The sequence below is a fragment of the Molothrus ater genome, chromosome 6 (assembly GCF_012460135.2).
Source record: "Molothrus ater isolate BHLD 08-10-18 breed brown headed cowbird chromosome 6, BPBGC_Mater_1.1, whole genome shotgun sequence".
Lineage (NCBI taxonomy): Eukaryota > Metazoa > Chordata > Aves > Passeriformes > Icteridae > Molothrus > Molothrus ater.
In genome coordinates this window covers 55,399,291-55,415,585 of record NC_050483.2, presented here as the reverse complement: position 1 = coordinate 55,415,585, position 16,295 = coordinate 55,399,291, and the positions used below count along the sequence as shown (strand labels likewise).

The following is a 16,295-nucleotide window of genomic DNA, read 5'->3' as shown; positions in this document are numbered from 1 at the left end:
AAAAAAAAAAAAAAATCCAAAATCCAGCAACAAAACCCCAGGAATCCGGCAGAGGCGGTGGGTCAGGAGCGAGAGTCAATCCACAAATCCTCCGAGTGCAGCAGCCCGGCGAGGGTGAAGCGCAGCCAGCCGCCCGATCCCCGCTGCCAGTGCTCCGCTCCGTCCTTCCCGGCCCGCCGGGGGCACATCCGCGGCGGCCGGGCCGAGCCGAGGCGGCGGCTCCCTGCAGTCCCGCTCCCGGGCGGCCCCGCCGCCGCTCGCACCAACTTTGCTCCGGTCCCCGCGGCGGCCGCCGCCGCCGTCGCTGCTGCTGCTGCTCCTCCGCGCTCCTCCCGCCCGCGCCAGGGGCGCTGCTGGCCCGCGGGGCGCCCCGGCTCCTCCGCGGCGGGCGGGAGGGATGCGGCGCTGCCCTGGGCGCTCCCTTGGCGGTGGGATGCAGCGCTACGCGGCCGGGCTCGGCGCGGCTCTGCCGGGCCCTGCCTCCGCCTCCCGCACTAAGAGGCAGCGGCCGCGCCGCGCGTCACGGTCTCCCGCGCCAATGGCGAGCGCCGGGGCGCGGCGGGGAAAGGGCCGCCCCTTGCCCGCCCGTCATCCGCCCCCCCCCCGGCGCCTACGTGCGCAGCGCCGGGCGCCCGCCGGCAGCGAGCCCCGCGGTCCCCCGCGATCGGTCCCCCCGCACCGCCCGGTGTCCCCGCTCCGGCCGCAGCGGGACAGGCGCGGAGGGACGCGGAGCAGCGCGGGGGGACCGCGGCAGGGGCGGAGGGGGCGGCCCCGAGCGCGCAGCGCCGTTCCCGGGCGGCCCGGGCGGGGGCGCCGCCGCTCCGCGCTGCGCTGGGGGAGGGCTGGGGGGGGGGGGGGGGGGGGCAGCGCTGCCCCGCGGGGCCGCCCACCGGGGCGCGGGGGGCACGGCCGCGGCGGGGCTGCTCCCCATGAGGGACGCGCTGCTGGGCTTCCACCCCTCTCCCCGCAGCCCTGTGCCCTCCCTGTGCCCGCCGTCCCCGCCCGGGCCGTCCCGCCCGTCCTCCGGGATCGTCGGGGAGGACTGTCCCCCTCTCTGTGCCCGTTCCCTGGGAGCGACCTGCAGAGGGATCGGCGCTCGCTTCGCTGCGGGCCCTGCCGCTTTCGGTGGGGAGCGCTCTTCGGAGCACAACTCGAAATTGTTCTTACATCCCTCTTAGTGACTATGTGGCACAAAGTTCTTCCAAAAGTCCAAGTTCCAAGTCAGAATTGGGATCAGGAGAGAAGGGAGTTTTCAGCAAAACACATGCTCCTTGCTTAAAACATGAAATAATGTTTTTCTTGTCTACTTCACGGCCCCCAACATCCCCTTTGAGGGAAACCGACAGGGTTTTGGCCCGACTGTAACTTGCTCTCGTGTGTGGAGTTGCAGCCCCAGAGGTTACCCAAAGTCAAAGGGACCCTCCTGTGAGCAGGTGCATCCTTGCTGGTTTGGTGCCCCTGGAACGAAGCAATGTGTTTGGGGTTTGCAGCTTTTAACAGTTCTTATTTATTTATTTTCAAATGTTTACATCCATGCAGGACCTGTATATGCTAACCTGGGCTTGGCCTCTGATTTATATATTCACTGTCCTACTTTATTTGGTTTCTTTAAGGCTTGCTATTTAAAACCCACCCACGTATTCATTTTCTGACTGTTTGGTAGCTTCAGAATTCAAATTAACGATGTGCAATGTTTTGTCAAATGACCTGTGGGCATGAATGCCAGCACAAATGTCTGAACAGCTACAATGCAAATGTGTAAATGCTCCCGAAATTCAGCTCTGAAACTCAGCTCCAGAGACAGAGCTGAGAGTTGCTCCTTGCAATCTGGTGAGGTATGTGGTGAAAAGAATGGAGGTAGTTCTGGTCCAATTGCTAGTATTATTAAACTGGCCAAAGTTTGGTCCTGTGAAGTATGACTCCATATAAATAACGGATTGATGGAGGAATGAAAGCTGAAAAGGGGGTTTTCCTAAAGGTGAGCCTATTTCTTTGCATTGTGTATTACTATTATTAATTCAGTTCAATTTCTAGAGAGTACCTCTACCAATGGTAAGTGTAATTGTTGTACCTCTTCAAAGTGAGCTATTGAAGGTTACTTGATTTGTGCAAAAACCAATAACAGGGTTACAAAGAAAATTGCCAGGGGAGGGAGGTCTTGGGCTATACGTCCCTTCCAGAGATGCCAGGTGGATTTTACCAAAATACCCAAAGTGGCACGGTTCAAGTATTTTGTGGTAATAGTCTGTTAGCCAACAGGGTGGCTAGGAGCATTTCCAACTGTTTCAGCAACTTCAGGATTAGTTATTAAAGTATTTTTGGAACAAATAATTCCAAGATACAAGATTATGGAAGCAATAGACTCAGATAGGGGAACTCATTTTACACGATCCTTCAAGGGGTTATGAGTGCTTTAGGAATACAATGGAACCTCCATATCCCCTGGCACCCCCAGAGCTCGGGCTGGGTTGAAAGAATGAATGGACATAAATGGAAATAAAGAAACACCTTTTGAAGCTGGTGATAGATACTAAGATGTCATGGGTACAACTCTTGCCACTGGCTTTGGCAAGAATAAGGGCCAGACCCAGAGGACATAGTCAGTTATCTCCCTTTGAATTGATGTTGGAATTCCTTCCCCTTGTAATTCTCAACCTAGTGTGGGGATGGAATAAGTGATGTATTTTTAAAGCAATATGTGGCCACGATACTGTCTGCTCCATTCTGGCAGCTGCAGGAGCTGCAGGCTGGGCACTCTCTGGATAAGAAGAGATGGAAAAGCAAACGAGGCATTGCTACATGTTCCTGTAGTACCAAGAGCAAAGTTTAGATGTATGTTGAACCCCAGGCTATGGCTTCTGAAAGGTTGGGTTTTTGTTGTTGAATTTGGAATATGTCATTTCTCTAGAGTAGAGCTTCATAAAGTCATACTTGGAAGTGCAGAACACCTGTCCTTAGAATCATGGGGATTGATAAAGTTCTCCTAAACCTTTGATTTTTGAGGCATGTTTGGGTCATGTTTGCAGCCTGGAATTTCTTCAGTTTTGAGGGAATTTGAGGTTGGAAGTTCTTGCTTTATAAGTGCTTTCATTTAAATGCTTCTACAGGGCTGACAGGCATTATCACCTATGGTGTGATCTTGGTAATTATGGATAGCAACAGGGGCATCATTGTTAGGACTTGGTGCTAAATGAAACTGCTTTGATTAGTTGTAAATCCCTAAGATTTTTACAGTATTTTGAGCTGAATTTTCATCTTTATCGGTTTAAGTGCCCACGTAGGGGATCAGCAGAGGAAATTGAGTTGAGACTAATAGTTAACAATTTACCGTACATCATGGATTTTCGGTCAAGTGATAAAAGGCTGGCAGGAAATGAGAAATTGATATCTCAACTAAGAGTAAACATGTGTTAAGCGTAGCTTTTACAAGATTGTTTGATAAATTATAAATTGGTTTAGGCAGAGCACAGTCTGTACTGACATATTTTGGTTAGTTTGAAGCTCTTAACACCAACGCTTGAAGTAAGTTTATACATCTGGAGGCAGATCTGTGGCCGATGTAAATTGTCATAGTGCTAATGATGTTAATTGGGTTCCAGCACTTTATACTGATGGAAGTCTGCTTTAGTGTCTGTAATAAGCAGTGTTTTGTATTCTTGGAATGTGAGTCTGAGAAGCAGCTGGAATTATCTTGGAAAGTAACTAGATTTTTGTTAAGGAGGATTTTAAGCAAATGAATTTTTTTCAAGCTTAGTTGGTAGTTAGGTTGAGATGAAACATGCAAGTTACCATGTTACTTTTTGAGAGATGTTGGAAGTTTTGGGAGAGATGTTAGAAGTTTTGGGCCTAAATTGTATCCTCATTCTGCAAAAGCTTTTGTAAATGTTTCACTTTGGACATGGTTTCTCTGATACCAGTAACACTGCACGCATGTCACTGTCAGCATGTGCAGCCTTGGATGCTGAAAAGCATGTAGGAATATTTGTGCAGTGCTTTAAAGATCTCCTGTGCAGAGAGCAAGAAATTATTTTGTTTTAGGTTATCTAAAAAAGCTTCTAAAGCTTAGTGGTAGAGGATCTGCCCAGCAGCACGGTCTCTGTTTGCTGAGGTGAAGCCAGACCAGCCCGGCAGCCTTGCTGCGCTGCATTTCCTAAATCCATGTTAGGGCTTGGCATAACTGTGTTCCTTTCTGTTGCAGATCCGTGTTTGTACATTCCCCGTTTTGCACACATGCTGGAGTTCGGGGATAAGAACCACGAGGTGTCCATGACGGCTCTGAGGCTGCTGCAGAGGATGAAGAGGGACTGGATGCACACGGGGCGCCGGCCCTCGGGGCTCTGCGGGGCGGGTACGTCCGAGCCTGGCCGTGCCCCTTCCCCCCTTCTCACTGGTGATATCCATCTTCTAGGAGTTTTGTTCTGTCAGGCATCTACAGATTATATAGGTCTTCATGGAAATAGTTTTTGGAACTATAACTTCATTTTTGCCCTTGCTCCTACAGTACTTGCTCAGACCCTTTGTAGCTTACAGTTTGAAATTTTTTTAAGCTCCTTTCTTGTGCTTTTCTTGCCCCTGCTCTGCAGGCTCTAGCTGCTAAAAGGTTTTTTTGTCAGCTAAAATGACACCATTAGTACAAGCACTTTGATTTGTGTCTTTACACAGAGTCTTATGCAAGAAGTGCCCTCTTTGACCTGTTTTGTGAGAAACTATTTTTCTCTCCTTCTTCATCTTTTTCCAAGATCCATCACTGTCGTGATGCTTGCATAAAACCTGTGGGTTTGGGAGGGCCAGGTTAAAAGACAGTAGCCAGTGGGGTCAGAGTAATGAAGAGTGTAGGTAGTCACAGAGTTCATGTATGTGCATTATTTTATTTGAAAGATCTTACATGTTTATGCATGAATGATGCTCAAACCTTTGAGAACCCAGGACTATGCAATATTTTTTTGGCATTTCTAGCCCCTTTTTGTTAATGGTACAACTTGATGTTGCACATTGCTAAAAATTTGAATATAGGCTATAGGAGAGCAGTCTGCTCTTTGATGTGCTACATGGGCTGTATCCACACAAGCAAGTAATTTAATTCTACAGACATGGATCAATAGATGGGAGCAGGTGGTGCTGAGCCCCCTCCATCCATCCATGCAATATGCAGCTCATGTGTTGGACTGTGGACTGGGTTTAGTTTGGTTTCCTGGCTTAAAAGTCTGTGCCACACACAGCTCCAATGACCAATTGTTAGTTCAGCCCTGATGTTCCTGTTAGGAGCACTCTAAACACATACCAGAAGTAGAGCTCTGGTGTAGTTTCCTCTATAAAAAAGCATTTTTTTATGCTTAAAACTGCTCTGTGTACCGAGCTACTACTGTATGATGAGTGGGGTGGTACTTCAAAACAGAGCTGGTGCTCTGAATCAAGATACCATGTAAATGCAACTGGTTATCTGGCATTTAGAGGGTCCTGCAGGAGAGCACTTGGACACCAGCAAGACAAGGATAGTAGTGGCAGCAATGAGGAGACCAGCTTAGGCATATTCAGTGTTTCTCTGGAGATCTTTTTATTTGGGACAGAATTCAGTGAGTCCTGCTAAAAAAATGGTAGCTGAAAATAAGTGATCATTGAAATATTCTTGTGCTGTAGATAACCACTCTTGCCCAAATGTTAAAGCACAGAATTTTTCAGGGTACAACTTGCACTCAGCTTAGTGGGTAGAAAGCAGAGTTTGTGAAGTCAGGGTCCATCACCAATATTCAGGGACATAGCTGACCATGGGCATTTACAGCTCCTTAGCTGAAGGCAGGGACAAAGATAACCTGACTGTTTCCTGCTTTTCTTCAGGAAATTTCCCTCTTTTTGATATTAACTTTCCCTGCTTGTTCTCTAGCTCTGCTAGTGGCAGCAAGAATGCATGATTTCCGACGGACTGTTAAAGAGGTCATCAGGGTGGTGAAGGTTTGTGAGTCCACATTAAGGAAAAGGTCAGTGCAGTCTTACTGCTTTTATCTTTGGTTTACAGTACTGAACAGTGATATAGTCTAAAATAAATGTATATTAGAGAAAACCAGGTTGTTTTTGTAAGTGCCATGAATCAAATAAGTGTATGTTTTAGCTGGTCATTTTAAAGTACCAACACCTTGCCTCTTATGTAAGGCCTCAAATGCTCAGCAAAGATGGTAAGGACCACTGTGCCTATTTAACAGGTGAAGACTTGAGGGCAAAATAATGCTGTGTCAGTAATATTAACAGTATTGTCATGTCCTCAGAAAAAATAATTTATTGATTCTCAAAGCTGACAGTCTACTGTGAGATTTTTTTTTCATTAATCCAGAAGCCAAGTGATGAAAAGTCTTGTCTTTAAGCTGTTATCGAACAGAACTTTCCAAAATATTTTGCTGAAGTGTTCATTTTTGGTAGTGTTGCGCTGCTAACAAATAGAAGACAGCACAGTGAATCTAATTATAAGTTCAGTGAAGGATCCCCTGAAAATGGGAATTTTTCAAGTACCTTTTGTGTGTTTATTTTTTTAAAGATCAAGTAGTATTTTCCATAGTTTAATGATGCAAGCAGATAGCCAGTTTCTGTCATTTTACTTTTGAAAGGTTGTAACATACTCTTTCCCCATAGGTTGAGTTAAAAATGACCTGACAGAAATGCCATGATTTCTGTTGCCTACAGCTGGAAATTCTTCTATCACCAATATATTCTGATATTTGTTCCCCCAAGGTCTGTCTTTAGAAAGCTTCCTTAGTGTCTCTCTTCACCTTGCTGGGATCAGCTTAAGCACATCCAATTGAACATAATACTTGTTAAAAATATTCACTTATTAATTGTGGAAAATGTTTTCTGCCAGATCTTCATTGGTGGAACAGGAATGATGCTATTTTCCAGCTATGCATGGGTGGTATAAAGTGTTTTAAATGCTTCCAGGTACTACAACCATGAGGATGGAGCAGTACCAATGCCACCTTTTTTTCTCTGGCCAATAGGTCACGTGTTTCAGTTGTGCATTTTGTATGATTAATGAGTTATGCATCACAATCTGCTCCAAGATGCTTTGGTTAAATAGCTCAAGAGTTTGTACTTACTAAGAAAATAAGCATAATAAATTAGAGTTGGAAGGGAAATTAATTTGAACAATTGTTTCAAGCGAGAAAATCTTACTTCAAAATTCATGCTTTGAAATGTTTACTCAAGTCACACACATCAACTAAAATGACAGCCTTATTTACTTTGACAGGGTAAACGTGACAGCTGAATTATTTTCAGGCAGCTATAATTACAACTATTTATCACGAATCTATAAATTTGATTGATGTTTTTCAAATAAGAGCACGTTATATAGTACTTAAGGAAGGCAAATAAAAAAAATACCTTTGAATAACTCTTTCTGCACTCTAGTTTTTTTCCTCTTCTTTCAAGAATTCCTTTCAAAATGCCATCAAATAGAATTTGTCTAAATGAATAAGAACTTATTTCACATTCTTAAAAATTCCTTTACTTCTCAGTTTGATGTGCAGTTTTATTTCCTTTTAATTATAGTTACTCTGGTTGGTAAAGAGTAGCTGCTGCTGTGTTTTATGAAGGTGTTGGATGCTGTGCTCACTGCTGATGGCTTTGCCCTGACAGCTCCAGAAGTGAAACCCGACATGAGTCCAGATAATGCTGACACTTCCAGCCTGCAGGTTCTGCTGTGTAGTTTGATTTAGCTCCCAGCTGCCTTCCTGGGGAAGCACAGACCATTGGAAGCTGGGTTTGCTTTGGTACCCATGGCAGAAACCTGCAAGGGCAGGTCCCACGTGGTGTGTGTTTTCCTGGGAGGGACAGGAACGTGTGGATGAGGATGCAGGAACGATGCTCTTTAAGAAATCCTGATTGGGAATTCCTGGGAATGTTTGGGAAAGACCCTCAGCAAGGGGTGGCAGCCCTCCCCTGGGAAGGGCCCTGTTTCTGGTTCTGGCAGTGCAGCTGGTGGGACTGGATTAATTCACCCCGTTGTCCATCAGCTGGAGAGCACCAAGCCCTCCTGCCCGGAGGCTGTGTCCTCTTTCTCTGCTCTCAGCTGGAGGAGTAGCTCTGGAGGAGGTTCACAAAAATGTGAGGTATCTTCAGGTCATAAAAATTCACAACCTGATCATAAGGGGAGTCTGGTTTTTTTTTTCACTTTTTCCTTTCTGAAGGAAAAAGTGACAGCCTGTGTGTGCTGTCACTCATCCTCCAGCCAAGAGTTCTTAATTTGGGCATTGGTTTGGTTAAAAAGCAGTTCTTGTTTATTTTTAATGTGAGTGGGTTTTTGGTAGTATTGGTAGAGAAAACTTTGAAGTCACTTTGCAGGGCCTTCTAGCTTTAGGTTTTGAAGCACACAATTAAAATGTAAAGCTTGTTGCTGTTGTTGAAAGCGAACTTATTAAATATTAATAAATGCACTGATAATTCTATCTCATTTCCAGTCTAATTGAAATTATATTAACTTATATATCACTTCATATATTCAAAGTACTGTACAAATATTAGCTAATTAGTCAAATTGTTATTTTCTATGTAATCATCCGTGGAGGTAGCAGAAATTAACTTTTAATAAACCCAGTCCTTTTATTTAGTTGAGTCCTCACATTTGTGCCTGTGTTCAATGCACCTGTCTTTCCCTCTGTATTTTTAGCCTTTAAATATTTTGCCCCTTCATCTTTTTATTCACCTCTTGCATGCTTTCTCTGTGTTCTACATTTTGTGTTACCTTCAGTAAGAGTAATTTTTGTGATACTTGTCCATTGTGCATTATCTAATACTGTGCAGTCCTTATGCCTGTTTGAAAATCTTAGGCACTTCTTCCATAGAATTAAAAAAAAAAACAGCTTATCTTAACATTTGCATTTTGCTGCTTTGACTTGCTCACTTTATCTTTAAATTGAACTGCTTTTTGCATTAAAAAATACTTCTTCTCAGTTCCATAAAGTCCTGTCTGCTAAAAATCTTATTTTGTGATGAACTTTAGAAGCAGTAAAGCTTCATTTAGAAGAAACTGGAATGAAAGGCCGGAATGGGTTTAAATCGCTTGGTTTTGGGGTGATTGTTTTTTTCTCACAACCTCATAGTGTTTTGGGAAGGAAGACAAGACTTGTTACAAAGGAGCTTCACTTACCAGTTGTAGATGCTGCAGGGACTTTCATAAATGGGGTCCTTTGCTTAAATCCTGGGGACCCTGTAACAGCTCTTTCAATGACTGAGGTGATCATTTTCTGGAAAAATTAATGATTTATGTGTAGAGATAAGTGTTCTCAATGTACTGCCTGCAGATTTTTTTAATTTTTTTTTTTTAATTTCTGTAATGTGTGGCTGGCATAAACCTTGTGTCTCTCAAGCTGCACAGATGGATGCCTGAGAGAGAAGGCAAAGAGAGGAGCCATAGATGAGTCAGGATGAGAAGGGAAGGTAACAGGGACATGGGCAGCTGTGAGGTGGCTGTGAGGTTGTTACTCAAAACACCAAAGCCCTGTCAAGGCCAGGACTGAAGGGAAAGGTGTGTAGGAGTCAGTGTTGGGCTGTGATCCAAGTACAGCCTTGCTAAGATTCTGTGGAGGGTATCCAGTGGGTCAGGGAGAGCTGGCCTCCTGAGATGTTTCAGCATGGAGGGGCTGAGGATGCTCAGAATGTCAGAGTCATGTAAGGGCTCTTGCTTGGAGTGTGATGTGGAGAGAAGCTTTTAGAACACCAGGAGATTTATTTCATGTAAAGGACCTGGTGGTGGTGTCTGCTCTGATCTCAGCTCAGCAACTGAGCAGCTCCTTTGCTGGCTGCCATAAGTTAAATTGAGAAATATCTCATGTCTCCAGTTCAGTCAATTCAAGTGGCTTACAGATGATTTCAGAAACCTTTCTAGTATGGTGAGTAAAATACAACTTGATCCATGTGGGCTGATACTGCATACCTTTGTAAGTTGGATGGTCTGATTAAAAAAAAAAAAGGTTTTATTTCTGAGGTATCCAATTTCACAGGCAATGTTCCTTTTTATAAATCTAGCTTCTATACAGTTAGCAAGTTAATACATTAGTTAGATTCCTAATATATTTTAATACATCATACTTAAAGATATAATTTCAAAATTATTTGGTGACTCTTACTTTTGAAACAATCAGTAACTTGTTTGCACTAACTCAGGCTTAGATCTTGTAAATAGTTTTCCTGTGTTTGACTTTCCTCATCTGAGTGGCTGTTGAGAAATTAAACAGCTCTATTTTTCTTTTCCAGGAGATCATAGAGTGCTTTTGACAGAACACAGTAAAGGAACATGCTAATGAAGCAGAATTTTAAGGAATGCTAACAAATTTTGTTTCATTAGCATGGTGTGAGCATTTGAATCAGAGGGGGAAAAAAGAACAAAAAATTTTGGGTGGTTTAGACTGACAGAATTCTGGGATGGCCAGGGAGGTGCTGGTGGGATTATCCAGGGCTGATCGTGGGTCACAAGTGTTAATGCAAGTTAACTCTGTGTGTAAGCATTTGTAGAATGAGGGCTTTAAAATTTATGCTTACGAATTTGTGACAGTTTTAAATCTCTGTGTTGGTGTGAGCAAGTAACAGGAACTAATTCTAAAGGGTGCTTTATTCAGTACAATCTTTAGAGGTACCTGTTCTTAATACTTAGAGAAACATCAGAGAGTTGCCAGCAAATGAGCTCCATAAATTACCAGTCATCTGTTAATTGGAAGTAGATGACCACGTCTATGCTCTTAGTCCATTGCAAAAAGAGGTGATGTGTATTAATGTTGGAAGTTGTGTAAAGGGAGAATATTTCTCTTTAACAGTTGCATTTGGCTGGGAACAGACAAAATAATTTAGCACAGCTCAGGTGATAAGTTGTAAGTTGTAAAACCACAGCAACTGGATCACCTCTGATTTTCTCCTTACCTTTAGTAATGAGATACTCATTCATACAGGCTTAAAACTACCTTTTATATTACTGCAAATACAAGTAAAATTAATTATATGTACAATGTTCACATATCAGGAGATTTCTATTTATTTACTTAGTGGTGGCTGCTGGAAAACTTTTTGTTATGTCATGTAGGAAGCATTTAATAACTATTTCAGATATATGTTCTATATTAAGTATCACTTTTAGGGTATGTGTTTACAAACTTCCATAAATAGTTCATGTGTAAACATTGTATGGCTTGGAAAAAAATAAGAAGAGAAGGATGATGCAACAGACTGTTAGATTTTGTAGTATAGATGGTTTGAACACCAGTGTGAATTCTGAGCTTCTCTTGAGTGCACAGGTTTGGAGTAGCAGGAGGCACTGATGAGGGTTAAATTAAAACAGTGGGGGTGTTCTGCAGTATTTTGGTTCTTCACTAAGACACAAAAGTAAATCCCTTACTTTTCCAGAGTCTGGAATTGTCTGAGGTGTCAAATCAGCTGATCTATTGCTAGAATGTTTGTAGTTGATACCACAGTTAAGATTCTATAGATATCATGTACGGTATTACTTATGGTTTTAATTATATTGTTAATTTGGGAAAACTCAGGGGAGTTTAGTTGCTAGCACCAGTTTATCTTGCAATAAAGATTCTTTTTCATATATTTCTGCTAACGGTGTGGCATATTCAGTTTATTATTTTTCTAATCCACTGGTAAAATACTTGAAGTACTTTAAAAAGACTTCTCACAACAGGTAACTTAAAGGCTGATGGCTCAGGCTAAACCTCATGTTCCCTCTTTAACAAAACAGCTCTCTCTGCAGCTGTAATTTGTTTGCCCTTCTGTATGCAGATAGTTCTGCTCATGCTGCCTGCTTTCTAGAGCTGGATGCTGATTGTGTATAGGCAGAAGGACACCGTGGCTGTTCCTGAATAGTCTCTGCTTAGAAGTCCCTCTTGGGCTTTGAACTTGGGCTCCTGAAGGATTTGTGAGTTGGAGTCCAGAAGTCCTTGTTCTTTTGTGTTCTTTGTCACACCCCACTGCTGCAGAATTAAACACTAAACCTGAGCCCTTAGCTGCACACACAAATCTTGTTTTTTCTATCACTGCAGACTGGATTCAAGAGTCTCCACTGGAGGGTATCCCTGGAACAAAACAAAGTAAAAAGGACATTGCATGTAACTTCAAAATGATTGACCCATTTTCCCTTATTGGGAGTTAAATTAAGTGTGAATAGAATCAGTTTACTGGTTTGTGCACAGAAGTGCAAAGTGCTTTATCAGAAGCAGAGGTGTGGTTTTGTCTGTAAATGGATGAAACAACAACTGTGGAAATTTTTCTTTTTAAAAATGGTTGGGGTTAGAGGCAGATGACACTAGGTTCTGGAAAAACTTTTCTCCCAAAGGAATTTTCTTGAAAGAGTTTGCTGTGAGAAACTGTAAGAGGACGGTTTATACTGGAAGTTGAATCTTAGCCTGAGCTTTAGTGGTTGCCTCTGCCTTGACTATAAATAGAAAATCCTTGTCTGCCAAATTTCAGTTTTTAAAGCCTTTTTGAATTTGTGCCAAGGAAATAATATTTTAATTTGTATATCTGTTTATTTTCCCTCTGTCTGTGCATAACTTAAAGTGGCAACTCTTATTAGATTTTTTTAGGTTAACAAAAGTGAAAAATGAACTTGGATAGAATTTTTATGTGGGACTTAAAAAATAGCCTGTAGCTATTTTTTTTTTTTGATGAAGCCACTCCCTTGCCCCTGAAATTATTGTGTTTATAATTAAGGTTGTGTCAGTTTTTCTTAACTGCCAAACTAATGTTGCTTTGTTTCATGTGGTGCAGACTGCTGCAGCATCAGTTTGTTGCCTTGGTGGCATGTGTCCAAACAGTGGATAAAATTAAAGAATGTTTAAAAATATGTAGACAGGATATCAGCCAATGTAAAATGTTGAGGCAGGCGAGTGGTTGGCAAACACAGGTATTTATTTATATCAAGTTAAAGGAGAAAATGTTGAGTGTAAAGGAGAAAATGTTGAGTGTGCAGCTCGCTCTCCCACGGAGATGATGCTCAAGCTGGATCCTGACCATCAGGAATGGTTCCTCATTTTGGGAGAAGGGTTAGAACCTTGGGGACAGGACTTGAGAGAAGTGAAAAAATAATATTCTTCTCTAAATTTGCATCACCACCAGCCTGTGCTTACACTGTGATGCTGGCAGCCATCCCCCTGGGGTGGTCAGCCCTGGCCTGCTTGGCTTGGATCAGGACTTAGGAAAGGAGGGAGGGCAGGGCTGTGGGGCTGGGTGCTGGTGGCCTGGTCAATGGCTGAACCATGCTGTGCTGTGGGTTTGAGCTCCTTGGCAGTAACCATGATGTAGCTCTGCCCTGTCCTAGGGCAGCCACACTGAAGGTGTTGGGAGGGACCCATCCTGCCTTGTGTGGAGCTGGGGATTGGGCTGGAGCTCGTGCCAGCTCCGGCTCGCTGCCTCACCGCAGGGCTGATGTCTGATGGGTGCAGGGTACGTGACATGAGTCAGGTGACACTGGGCAGGAGAGGGACAGACAGAGCCTGAGGTGTCTGCAGGCCTTAGGTGCTGACACCCAGCATGGTCATCTTGTCCCCAGCCTGGCTTCATGGGTTTTGCTCCTGCTGTTTTCCTGGCTGCTCGACATGCGCAGAGGTGGTGCTGCTTCGGTGGGGCTCTGGCAGCTCATCTCAGGCTCAGAGCAAGTGTTGGATAAATAAACTGTGTGTTTTTGCCAAAGTGCACCTTGGCTTTTAACACTGGGAGGAGAGTATTTTAGTAAGGTGAGGCTGGTTGGGAGGAAGAGTCATGCTGAAGTAGGGCTGCCATGATTCATTCGTGGAGAGATGGATGGCTGTTCTTTAATGATTGTGACTGGGAAGATCCATGCTCCTCAAATGATACATGGGTTTGGCATTAAGTGAATCCTGAATTTAAATAATAATAATAATAATAATAATAATAATAATAATAATAATAATAATAATAATAATAATAGAATACTGAATAACAACAACAACAACAACAACAACAACAACAACAACAACAACAACAATAATAGTGCCCTAGCCAGGTTTTCCCTCTAACCTGATAGATGTGGCTCCCTCCTGGAAGGTGGGTAATGTGTGCTGGAAGCCCGTTAACGCCAAGAAAGATTTCTAGTCTTTTAATTAAAAGCTGGGTGCTGCTGCTGCCAACAGCATCCTCTTCTCCTTTCCAATTTGATCTGAAAGAGAGGAGGAGGGAGCTGGTCCCTGGTACTCTGAGGGAAGGGTTTGGGCTGTCAGTCACTCTTAAGTACATGGCTAATTTGGGGCTTTGTGGAGATGCTTGAATTCCAAAAGCGAGTCTGGTTTTCAAGGGTTTCTTCTCCACAGCAGCAGCACTAACTCTGGCTGGCGTAGCCATGCATGGGCTTAGTGTGCTGCTTGCTGTTGGAGTCACACAGAGGTGCCTGGCTCTCTCTGTGCATTTCATGACATGAGATGCTGCCTGTGGCCTCTGGCCCCTGCTCCAGGAGTGGGATGTCTCCAGGCAAAGTGTCCTGCAGTTGCAGCCTGCCTACACCCCTCCTTATGGGTGTCTTGTGTTGCTGCTCCTCGCTTTATAAAGGAAGAAACACAGAGACTGATGAGGATATAGTAGGAGAGTGTGGCCCTGTGCTCCTGGCTTTGACCCTGGTGTTGGCTAGAAATTGAATTTCTGTCCTAGAGAAAATTCCCTCTTCAGAGAGACTTTTATTGCAACCAAAGGTAGAGGAGAGAACTGAGGAGAAAACCACAACTGCTTTTAGGGGGAGAGAAATGCAGAAAGGTCCTGTGCTGAGAGCACTGAATCACCATTTTTAGTTCCCTATCTTTGCAGATGGAAGCTGTTGTCAGCTCTGCTTCCTCTGAAAGATGGGAATATTCCAGTGAAGCAGCTGCAGACCCATCATTGCCATTTTCCCATGGAAAATGTTGATATTATTAAAAGGGCACTTTCTGTCAGAGAAGCATTCTGCCAGACGTTTCCTGACCTGGCTTTGTACTTAACCTTTTGTCTCATTTTCTCCATCTGTAAAATGGATGTGCTTATTCTCAGCCACCTGCATAAAATGCTGGTATTTGTGGATTAAGTTATGACCACGTGGTCTTATTTAAGATTGAATTCCTGTGAAAGACTCATCTGCTTTCATGGCAATTCCCCATGGAGCCAGTCCGATCTCTCACATAGGTAGGAACTTAAAAATGCAAACATTAAACAAATCCAAAGTTTATTATTGTCAAATTATGTTCATCCATCTATTTAATCTGTGTGATGTGCAAATGATCAATTTATTTTACCACTACTTCTGTGTGTCCTGGGAAGATTATTTCTTGTCCCTCTTCCAGCCTGCTGAAGAGATGTTACTTTAACATTTGCTTTGTGTAAATTAATCATGATGGCATATCAGCAAGATTTTTTGAGAAACTCCTAAACCAGGATGACAGATATTTTATTTGGTGAATCCATTTTGTTGTTGCTATTGATAACAAAAGCAACGAGAGGGGAGGAATGAGCTGTGTTTCTTGTCTTAGTTTTGTCTATACTTAATTGACTGTAGGGGCTGCAGTATTTCTGTTCTGTCTTTGTTCATCAAAAAAAAAGTATGTTACATACTCTAATAAATCAAAAGCTAATTTGGGATATGAAAAGATACTTTTTTTGCAGCAGATGAAACAATTAGTAGCACTTCAGTTTTAATGCAGTCTGTGTTTGAGCCAGAGCTGCTGAGGGTGACATGTTTATTCCATAGCTTGGCAGCTGGCAATTTTTGTTACTTTCAGAGGAGTTCTTATAGATGTTTTGGTCATGTGCTCTATGCTTTGGTAGGTTGACAGAGTTTCAAGATACACCAACCAGTCAGCTGACCATAGATGAGTTTATGAAGATTGACTTGGAGGAAGAATGTGATCCTCCTTCGTTTACAGCTGGTCAAAAAAAATTGAAGATACAGCAGGTAAATCCTGAATTGGATCCTCTCTGTGGTTCTTTCCACTCCCCTCTCTCTGTGCCTTTCCTTTTGAATTTAGTTAATGCTAAATCCTAACTGACCAACCCTTGGTGAGATTCAGTACATTTATTTTGAGGTTTTTGAGAGAGGGATGAGCATTAGTGTGTATGGTACCCATTAACTGAAGATATTTTTTTGTTTATTGGCAAAGAAATAGTTTCCCAATTAAAAATGAAAAATGTCATGGGATTATAAACCATGCACTGTTTTTAAGGTGATACCTGTGGTTAGGAGAAGTGCCATTACAGAGAACTTTTTAAAATAAATATGAAAACAATAACCCATTTACTTTAATGAGACTGCTGGTGGGTTTGTGTGGTACAGCACC

General features: G+C 43.1%; 1 protein-coding gene across 1 annotated transcript in view; it reads left to right on the top strand.

Moving 5' to 3' along the window:
• Nucleotides 1–16,295, top strand: part of BRF1 (BRF1 RNA polymerase III transcription initiation factor subunit) — a 173,965-nt gene that overhangs the window by 82,947 nt on the left and 74,723 nt on the right. The window contains exons 6-8 of the mRNA XM_036383304.2: nucleotides 4,199–4,348; nucleotides 5,882–5,975; nucleotides 15,787–15,913. Of these exons, the coding sequence (XP_036239197.1) occupies nucleotides 4,199–4,348; nucleotides 5,882–5,975; nucleotides 15,787–15,913 (371 nt within the window). The remainder of the gene's footprint in view (nucleotides 1–4,198; nucleotides 4,349–5,881; nucleotides 5,976–15,786; nucleotides 15,914–16,295) is intronic.